At 43.9% G+C, this 9,454-nt stretch overlaps 1 protein-coding gene and 3 non-coding genes across 4 annotated transcripts; all 4 read left to right on the forward strand.

Annotated features, from left to right (window-relative positions):
- The first annotated feature begins 4,313 nt into the window (after positions 1-4,313).
- RPS12 (ribosomal protein S12) lies at positions 4,314-7,319 on the forward strand. Its single transcript, NM_001252509.1, has 6 exons — positions 4,314-4,364; positions 4,483-4,533; positions 4,722-4,838; positions 6,220-6,322; positions 6,716-6,817; positions 7,236-7,319. The coding sequence occupies exons 2-6, from the start codon at positions 4,520-4,522 to the stop codon at positions 7,296-7,298; spliced, it is 399 nt and encodes a 132-aa protein (NP_001239438.1). The 5' UTR covers positions 4,314-4,364; positions 4,483-4,519; the 3' UTR covers positions 7,299-7,319.
- On the forward strand, positions 5,057-5,129 carry LOC112209650 (small nucleolar RNA SNORD101). The gene has a single exon (XR_002944473.1). It is a non-coding gene; the product is annotated as a small nucleolar RNA SNORD101 (small nucleolar RNA).
- Positions 6,561-6,636, forward strand: LOC112209674 (small nucleolar RNA SNORD100). Its single transcript, XR_002944497.1, has one exon. It is a non-coding gene; the product is annotated as a small nucleolar RNA SNORD100 (small nucleolar RNA).
- On the forward strand, positions 6,975-7,104 carry LOC112209666 (small nucleolar RNA SNORA33). Its single transcript, XR_002944489.1, has one exon. It is a non-coding gene; the product is annotated as a small nucleolar RNA SNORA33 (small nucleolar RNA).
- Positions 7,320-9,454: the final 2,135 nt, after the last annotated feature.

Consider the following 9,454-nt stretch of genomic DNA (forward strand, 5'->3'; position numbering starts at 1 on the left):
GCCTCCCAAATAGCTGGGATTACAGGCGCCCACCATCACACTCGGCTAATTTTTGTATTTTTAGTAGAGACGGGGTTTCACCATGTTGGCCAGACTGGTCTCAAACTCCTGACCCCATGACCCACCTGCCTCAGCCTCCCAAAGTGCTGGGATTACAGTCTGAGCCACAGCACCCGGCCCCAAGAGGCTTCTTTAATCTTATTTCACTCAGTGAATTCATTCAGTACACATGTGTTTAGCCTCCAATATGCAATTCACTGTACTAAGTGCTGGATGGTTTAGGACAGGAGAAAGGTAATATTTAAGAAACTCTCCATGTATTTTCATACGAAGTTCTTTATAAGGTAAATTACTTTACAGGCATAGTGGTAAACACTTTAAATGACTATCTCATTTAATCCTCACAGAAATATTATAGCATGACCACCATTTTACTAGCTCAGAAAGAAAATAACTTGCCAAAGGTCGCAAAGTAAGCTGGAATTTTAACCCTGCACAGTTGGGTCCTCCTGACCACTCCAAGATATAAAATCATTATTATGCCTCAGCCCGGTTTTTGTCTCCAGCTCTGGTCTTCAAAGTAAGTTTTTTTGCAGTTCATCTCAAAGATGCTTTCTTTCATTTGATCATTCTGTATCTCCTCCTTGTCATCTGTTATGAGTTGAACTGTGTTCCCTCAAAATTCACATGTTGAAATCCTAACCCCTTCCACTTCAGAACAAGACCTGATTTGGAGTAGGTTTGTTGTAGATGGAGCAGGTGGGCCCCTAATCCAATATGGCTGATATTCTTATAAAAAGGAAACATTCAGACACAAAATCAGACATGCACATAGGGACAACATCATGCGAAGATTGGAGTTATGCTAACACAAGTCAAGGAACACCAAGATTGCCAACAAACCTCCAGAAGCTAGGAAAGAGGTGTGAAATGGATTCTTCCTCACACCCTCAGAAGGAACCAACACTCCCAACACCTTGACTTCAGACTTCCAGCCTTCAGCACTATAATAGATTTCTGTTGGTTAAGCCACCCAGTTTGTGGTACTTTGCTATGGCAGCCCTAGCAAACTACACATCTACACTTACATAATTCAGAAATCCAAATTTCTAAATCCAAATGCAAATTTTTCTGTGTAACAGCAATATTCCCTTCCTCCATCTATATAGTTTTTAGCACAGTGGGATAGAACTAGTTGTACTATTGCCAAACCAGAGATGTAAAGAGTCATTCTTGAATTCTCGGCAATCTCCTTTCCACATTCTGGCAATCATTCAAATGACCGAAGGGTTAGGAGCACAGGCTTTGAAGTCCACTGAGCTTAAATACCAGCTTCCACATTTATTAGCTGTGTGATCTTGGGCTACCTAAGCCTTGGCTTCCTGACCTGTTAAAGTGGGCTAATACCATCACTACCAGATAGGGTCTCCATAACAATAAAGGGGAAAAATGCCTGAAAGAATTTAGCGCCTTATCTGGCATATAGAAAAAGTGAAACAAATTGCCTGTTATTATCAGTATTGTTCCTAAAACAAACTTCAGAATACATTTCGTTTTCATATGTGTGTCAGACTCATATTTGTGCACATGTGTTATACTCTGCTGGTATGAGTGACCAACCACTATCCTCTATGTAGTATTGTCTTCCACCTTTACCAGTCTCTGAAATTGAGAGGAGGTAACCTTAAAAATGTGAAGTAGGAGGCTGGGCGCAGTGGCTCACACCTGTAATCCCAGCACTTTGGGAGTCCAAGGTGGGCGGATCAACCAAGGTCAGGTGTTCCAGACTAGCCTGGCCAACATGGTGAAACTCCCATTTCTACTAAAAATACAAAACTTAGCTGGGCGTAGTGGTGGGCACCTGTAATTCCAGCTACTTGGGACTGAGGCAGGAGAATCGCTTGAACCCGGGAGGTGGAGGTTGCAGTGAGCCAAGATCCCGACACTGCCTGGGCTACAAGAACAAAACTCCATCTCAAAAAAAAAAAAAAAAAAAAGTGAACTAGGAGAATCTATATTAAAGAAACCCTGTATCACCAGTGTGCCCTCTGACTTCATTTTGGGGGTTAGAACTGGTTATATAAGTAGGACTTATATAAGTAGGTTATATAAGTAGGACTTAAAAAAAAATGTAGCTCCCTCTAAGGAGGGAGGTTTGTGTGAAAAGACATTTAGTGCAGTGAAACATTAAAGCAGAGATCCACGATGTCTGAGTCAATAGAACAGATTAGCAGCTGCTAAAAGATAGAAACCAAGTCTGAGCTGGTTGGTACTGGGAACAACTGCCTTAGCTAACAAGGCACTTGATCATTTTCCCCCCACATAAATATGCTGTTTGGCAGTGAATGTTTTCACTTAGGTTTCCCAAATTCCCTGCTTCTTCCTTAAAAATTTTTTTGGGGAAGGAATCTATGCTTAGCATATCAACTGTACTGTCTTTAGATAATGAGAAATGTGCTGAAAGACTATTTGCCACATTCTCTTTCAAAAATACAAACGTGTTAATTATAACCTCCAAAAAAGGCAAGAAGGTCTTCATGCCTTTGCCCCTACACTTTCATCCATTTAGAATACCCTCCTCTCCTTCCATGCTCACCGATTTGGAATCCCTTAGTTTTTGTTTTGAGCCTGTTTCGAATGCTGCCAGAAGCCTGAGGTCCTCTTACCTTTTCACACCATCCCCACTCCCTAACCCCCTGCCACTTTGTATCTCCTCTGTGGCCCTGAGGTATTCTGATTTTTGTCTAAAATCTCAATCCCACCACAAACAAACCAGGGCAGCAGGAATGAATCATCTTTATAAATTCCTCGTTTTTTTTTTTTTTTTAAATCAAAAGCTCAATAAACATTTGCATGAGTTACTGACAGAGAAGCAGCTTCAACGCTTTAAAAATGAAACTGAAACCAGCGGAAAATCTAAAACTGAACTCTATCAGTAAACTGAACTCTATCAGTTTATTAACATTACAGCAGGTTTCTGTTCTGGTGAACTCCCTGGTGCTCTTACTGCGTTACCCATTTTTGTTTTTTTCGCTGCACTCACCAGTCTAACAGTATCTGCCCACTGGATTCACAGCGCTGGCACGTGCCAAGCGCCTAATAATTGCTCACTGGTTTGGCGGCTGACTACCCAGGAGAGGAAATTAAACACAAAGGCAGTATTGATCATATTCAGTAGTGTTTCGTGCGTTTGGTTTGGAAGTGGGGATTGGGGAATGGCCAATCACTTCCAAATTTAAAATATTGCTTCCTGGAAGAAAATGGACTCCTCAAAGACTGGATATTTCATGTCTGTAGTCCCAGGCCCTGGCCCTGCGTCAGGCACATTGTAGGTGTTGAAAATGCACCTGAGGAATTCTGAGTTGCGCGGAACTGTGTATTCCGAGCACAACGCGTCGTTAAAAACCAAACAAAGCAGAACAAACTTCGTTCAGAAGCGACTCCCGCTATACTTAGAAACTAGAATTGACCCCCTGGCTGCAGGGTTCCCCTTTACCAACACACCGCAGGGAAAGGGCTTAGAAATAGTGAAAGCGGCCGGGGGCGGCGGGTCACGCCTGTAATCCCAGCATTTTGGGAGGCCGAGGCGGGTGGATCCCCTGAGGTCAGGAGTTCGAGACCAGCCTGGCCAACATGGTGAAATCCCGTCTTTACTAAAAATACAAAAAATTAGCCAGGGTGGTGGCAGGCGCCTGCAATCCCGGCTACTCGGGAGGCTGAGGCAGGAGAATCGCTTGAAACCGGGAGCCGGAGGTCGCAGTAAGCTGAGATCGCGCCATTGCACTCCAGCCTGGAAGAGTGAAAGCATGTAGGCTCTCGTTTCATGAAGACAAAGATGAGGATCACACCCACAACGACACAAACATGGTCTCTCAGGGTGACTTAGAAGCGAAGGAACAAAGTGCGCTGCCTGGGAAGGCTGGGTCTTGTAGAAGCAACAGGAAAGTAGAACGTGGTGTGGAAAGGGTTAAAACTGGCGCTCGGCGGGATACAAGGCTCTAGGTGCCTTAAAGAACACGCGGACACACTTGTTTGGCTTCTGTCGCGCTCCGTAGAATGAGTTCCCTGGGCCTCAGTGGGCCACGCCTCCGCAAAGAAGGACAACGCGAAGCTGCCCGCGTAGTGCCTGTTGCACTCGCCAAGGACCGGCCTGGCAGAGATAGAAAACTCGCAGTACTCTTGCCTCAGAACCGCCTCAATCCGGAAACAGAAACTCCCCAGGCCCGGCACTGCGGGAGCCACCTCTTTCGAGGGTGGGAGTGCACATGCGCACGGGGGCCTGAAAAACCCTTAAATACCGGCATGCGTGCGGATGAGGCCTCTTTCCCTGCCGCCGCCGAGTCGCGCGGAGGCGGAGGCTTGGGGTAAGTTGAGCGAGGCGGCAGGGGGGTGTATTTGTTATAATTTGTGGCTCGTTGTGTTCTTGCTGGGATTCGTGACGAGTATCTGGTTCTTTAACAAGTCAATGCTTTTGTTTTTTAGTGCGTTCAAGATTCAGCTTCACCCGTAACCCACCGCCATGGCCGAGGAAGGGTGAGCCCAGGGGCCGGGGTTGGAGTTGGGGTCGGAGTGCGGCTGAGGCGTGGGGCTAGAGCTGGCGGAACAGGACTGGGTCAAACGGGTGCCGTAAGCGCGTCTGTTGTACACTTAGCCTTTCCTGAGTGCAAGGCCTTATGTGGTGTGAGGATGTTAACTGATGGTTTTGATGTGTCGCGTTTCAGCATTGCTGCTGGAGGTGTAATGGACGTTAATACTGCTTTACAAGAGGTTCTGAAGACCGCCCTCATCCACGATGGCCTAGCACGTGGAATTCGCGAAGCTGCCAAAGCCTTAGACAAGTACGTGTATCAGTCTCAATACTGTGGGTTCTTGCAACCGGAACAAAACTGCCACCCAAGGGAAGAAGGCATGGAGTTCATGGTGTTAGCGCAAAAGTTCTGAATGGCATCCGTCCTACCGGAAACCTAGGAAAAGGTATCAGAACTCAGATCTATAAAGCCCACTTAAAATGTGTGGGTTGCTGTTTGGAATGGGGATAAGCACTCAAAACTACAGTGTTTGAATGATGACTTTAATTGTCGGATACCCCTTCATTCCTTTTATGAGTGAAACATAAGAGTCTGACAAACCTGTAGGTTGTGGGGCTAGTCAGTCTTATACTTATCTGGCAGATAGATGAGATGGAGAGCCACATTACATCTGGTAGTTTGCAAAACAAGCATTAATTTAATGGAATTTCAAACTCAGGTTTCAGAAGCATTTGGTCCTAGATGAATTTAGTAGTATAATAGCTGTGATTTATTTGAATTTGGGATATTTGTTAATGTATTTGAATGGATCGAGTTAATGTGTTTTTTAGGGTGGTGGCATTGACAAATCAACCTACTCTTGAGCTGAATTTAAATGCAGTTTTAAGGTTTTACAGGACAAGTTCGTTTTGGTGTAATCTAGCCAGTTCAATCCGATGGAAACGGCATTATTGTTTAATGTATTTAGTAGGTCCTAGTATGAGTCTTCTGTATTTCTATTTCGGCATTATTGCATGGCATTTCATAACTGTTCCATTAATGCCACAGTCTTTTTTTTCTTTTTCTTTTTCTTTTTTTTTTTTTTGAGACAAAGAGTCTTGCTCTGTCCCCCAGGCTGGAGTGCAGTGGCGCGATCTCATTGCAACCTCTACCTACCAGGTTCAAGCGATTCTTCTGCCTCCCGAGTAGATGGAATTACAGGCACACGCCACCGTGCCCAGCTAGTTTTTGTACTTTCAGTAGAAACGGGGTTTTGCCATGTTGGTCTCTGGCTGGTCTGGTACTCCTGACCTCGGGTCATCTGCCCCCCTCGTCTTCCCAAAATGCTGGGATTACAGGAGTGAGCCATCGTGCCTGGCCTTTCACATGTTTGTTTAGGTATATGAAGCTGGCTTACAAGAAAGCTATTATGGTTTGGTTTTGGCCAGAAGTTTTAAAAATGACTTATACCAATTCAGTGTGTCAGGGACAGAGGTTTTACTGAAGACCAGTTGTAGGTTAATTGAAGATGTATGTATATGCTCCCTAGCAGGTTCTTCAGACTCAAGCAATTTTGTACGCATTTATGTGTTCAGTGGATTGGCTGCTTATGTTTCGCAAGTGTTAGTGCAAAGATAACCCTCCTAAAATGCAAGAATGATGGATTTGGATCTGAGTTTTAGCTCCATTTTCATTGTAATTTGAATTTCAGGCGCCAAGCCCATCTTTGTGTGCTTGCATCCAACTGTGATGAGCCTATGTATGTCAAGTTGGTGGAGGCCCTTTGTGCTGAACACCAAATCAACCTAATTAAGGTAAGGCTGCTAAGGGTTGTGTTGGGACTAATGTTCAGTGATGCTTGCATATGGGGGTAAATTCTGTGAAGTCTCAAGCTGTTCATTTTGTGCAGGTGTAAACATCACGTGCACCTGATACTGTCGGCCATTTTAAAAATGATTGTAGGTAGAAGCATTTTATACCTGCAGAATTGAATCCTAATTTTGACGTTGGTATACAACAAAGATTAGTAGCAGGCTTGTAGGTGATCTTTGTGCTGTACATGATGACAACTGGCTCCCTCTACTGAACTGCTATGAGGAAACTGCCATGTCACCCTTCTGACTACAGCCACCTTTTGGGTTTCATTTAATTTTGGTAGTGTTAATGTCTATTAATGTGATTTTTTTTTTTAACCTTTCTCCCAATAGGTTGATGACAACAAGAAACTAGGAGAATGGGTAGGCCTTTGTAAAATTGACAGAGAGGGGAAACCCCGTAAAGTGGTTGGTTGCAGTTGTGTAGTAGTTAAGGTAAGTCACCGTTTATTCTAGGGATGAAGGTTATGCTGGGTAATCATATAAAACCTTGTATTGAAATAAGTTGAGGATCTTATAAAAGGAAAAAACTGATTCAACAGGTTTAAAGCATTTTCTGCATTTCAGGAAAAAAATAAAAGCTGTAATTTGCAAGCCAGCCAATGAATCTGCTTACCTGATTGTGTTTGTGCAGACATACTTTAAAAACTGGCAATAGTAAAGCCATGTTACGAGCCTTGAGGACATTGAAGTCGTTAAGGTCCCTGAGAATGGCTATAACAAATCTTAGTGATGGGAAACATTTTTATAAGACATAGCTAATTGTTGAAGCTCCACTATAATTGATACTAATAGCTTGGTGAAATTCCTAAATATTAACAAGAAGTTGCATGCGTGTTTTGTTTTTTTTAAGGACTATGGCAAGGAGTCTCAGGCCAAGGATGTCATCGAAGAGTATTTCAAATGCAAGAAATGAAGAAATAAATCTTTGGCTCACATTCCTCATGTCTGGCTTTTTATTTGGGGCAGTAAAATAAGGTCCCCATTAGCAAAGTAAAATGTAATAATCGCAAAGTGATTGCTACAGATTAACTGGAAACTTGCTCTCAAAGTCTTCTCCCCAGCCAATGACTGCATCATGGGGCAATTCAAACCTGGACAGCCTTAGCAAAGATAGGTCTGCCATGCAGTGTTGGTGATGGCCAGGATTACTTAGCTATGGGCATTTATCCTTCACTAGACTAGCCTAGAATCTGGAGAGAGAGGTTGTGTTTTTAATAGATTGCAGTCTATGAAAGGACAGTGAGTAGACTTGCTGGGCAGGTTAGTAGAAAGTACACAGTTGGGCCAGGGTCATATCTTGCATGTGGGACAAGTGTATGATACCCAGGAATGCTTGTGGACATTCGTTTGACTTCTTTGGTTGGAGACGGAGTTTCACTCTTGTTGCCCAGGCTGGAGTGCAATGGCGCAATCTTGGCTCACTGCAACCTCTTTGTCCTGGGTTCGAGCGATTCTCGTGCCTCAACCTCCCAAGCAGCTAGGATTACAGATGCCTGGCAATTTTTTTGTGTTTTTAGTAGAGATGGGGTTTCACCATATTTGGCCAGGATGGTCTAGAACTTAGCAGGTGATCCATCAGCTTCAGCCTTCCAAAGTGCTGGGATTACAAGTGTGAGCCACCATTCCTGGCCTTACTTTTGTGCAGGAGCGAGAGGGGCTTGAATGCACCCCAGTCCTTAGAAATCTCTGCAGTGAGAGAAGCCATGGCTGGTGTTTGGTGTATTTTAAACTTGGATAAAGGTACCGTTAAAAGAATGTTGTGAGGCCATATACTTGGCCAATCCTGGTTTTGAAGACTTTATACCAAGGTTTTTCTTTGCATCTTAAACCTTGAGAATCTCGGAGTAGGGTCTCCCGTACTGGTTGGTTTGGTAGTTATAGCTAAAGCTGGTTGACCTTAGCATGGTAGTGACATTGAGTACCCTCATGGAAAGCAAGGAGCTCTGAGACATTTTTTCTGAAGTGTATGTAACCTGGAACTGTGTGTTAACATTGAAATTGTCAACCTCATGTACTCTGGCTTTTCTGAGGAAAGTTCACTTTGAATTCTAGTTTCCTTGTATGACCAATCTATGTAGACATTTTTGAGTGCTTGTTGCATATTTTTTGGTGGAGATGGGGTTTCACCACATTGTCCAGGCTCAGATTTTTTTGTTTTGTTTTGGTGTTTCCATGTCCACTGTCACCTCAGCTGCAAAACACCAAAGTCAGAAGGAATGTTAATCTCCCAAGTTTTTTTGTTGTTTTTGTTTTGTTTTGTTTTTTGAGACAGAGTCTTCACTCTCACCCAGGCTGGAGTGCAGTGGCACAATTTCAACTCATTGCAACCTCTGCCTCCAGAGTAGCTGGGATTACAGGCGCATGCCACCATGCCCAGCTAATTTTTGTATTTTTAGTAGAGATGGGGTTTCACCATGTTGGCCAGGCTGGTCTGGAGCTCCTGACCTCAGGTGTTGGATTGGCCTCCCAAAGTGCTGGGATTACAGGTATGAGCCACTGTACCTGGCCCCAAATCTAACCTTGAACTCTGCATCTTCCCTTACTGTTGCTCTGTGTTTGCTCCTCCAAGTCATTAAAATGTCTCCATCCTCAGACTTTGTCGGCTTTCTGGCTGTTGTCCTCCAGCAGCCTCTGGTCAAATGCAGTGGCTCAATCACAGCCTTTTCCTGACCTCCAGGATTTTAAGTACTGTTGTGTTGGCATTTTGACCTTTACCACATTTCAGTTCTTTCTCTTATTCTGCCTGTGCTTTCAATTGTAATAGTTTCCAGAGTTCAGGTGAGCATGTTTGCTTCTCTGCAGCCTTCCTGAGACATTCTCCCACTCCCACAGCTTCCCCTGATTCCCAAGTCTATTTTGTTTTGTTTGATCAACTCTAAGCTGTACCAGACAATTTCCCAAGGAAGACCCACTTGCTCTTCAAATTTTGCGTGCCTTGAAGTGAACTTTACCATCACTAACATGTTTTTGTTAGAGGAAAAGAAAGCTGACCGTGTGGTATGTACCATACTGCATTCATTATCACTTGTTACTGCGTACCACCTTCCCAAGCCAAAGGCCTTGGCATCC

This window comes from Pan troglodytes, chromosome 5 (assembly GCF_028858775.2).
Source record: "Pan troglodytes isolate AG18354 chromosome 5, NHGRI_mPanTro3-v2.0_pri, whole genome shotgun sequence".
Classification (NCBI taxonomy): domain Eukaryota; kingdom Metazoa; phylum Chordata; class Mammalia; order Primates; family Hominidae; genus Pan; species Pan troglodytes.

Excerpts from the sequence above, each read along its gene's own strand:
- RPS12 (NM_001252509.1), top strand. Across the intron at positions 6,323-6,715 it reads ACCAAATCAACCTAATTAAG|GTTGATGACAACAAGAAACT; the intron begins GTAAGGCTGCTA and ends TTCTCCCAATAG. Across the intron at positions 6,818-7,235 it reads GCAGTTGTGTAGTAGTTAAG|GACTATGGCAAGGAGTCTCA; the intron begins GTAAGTCACCGT and ends GTTTTTTTTAAG.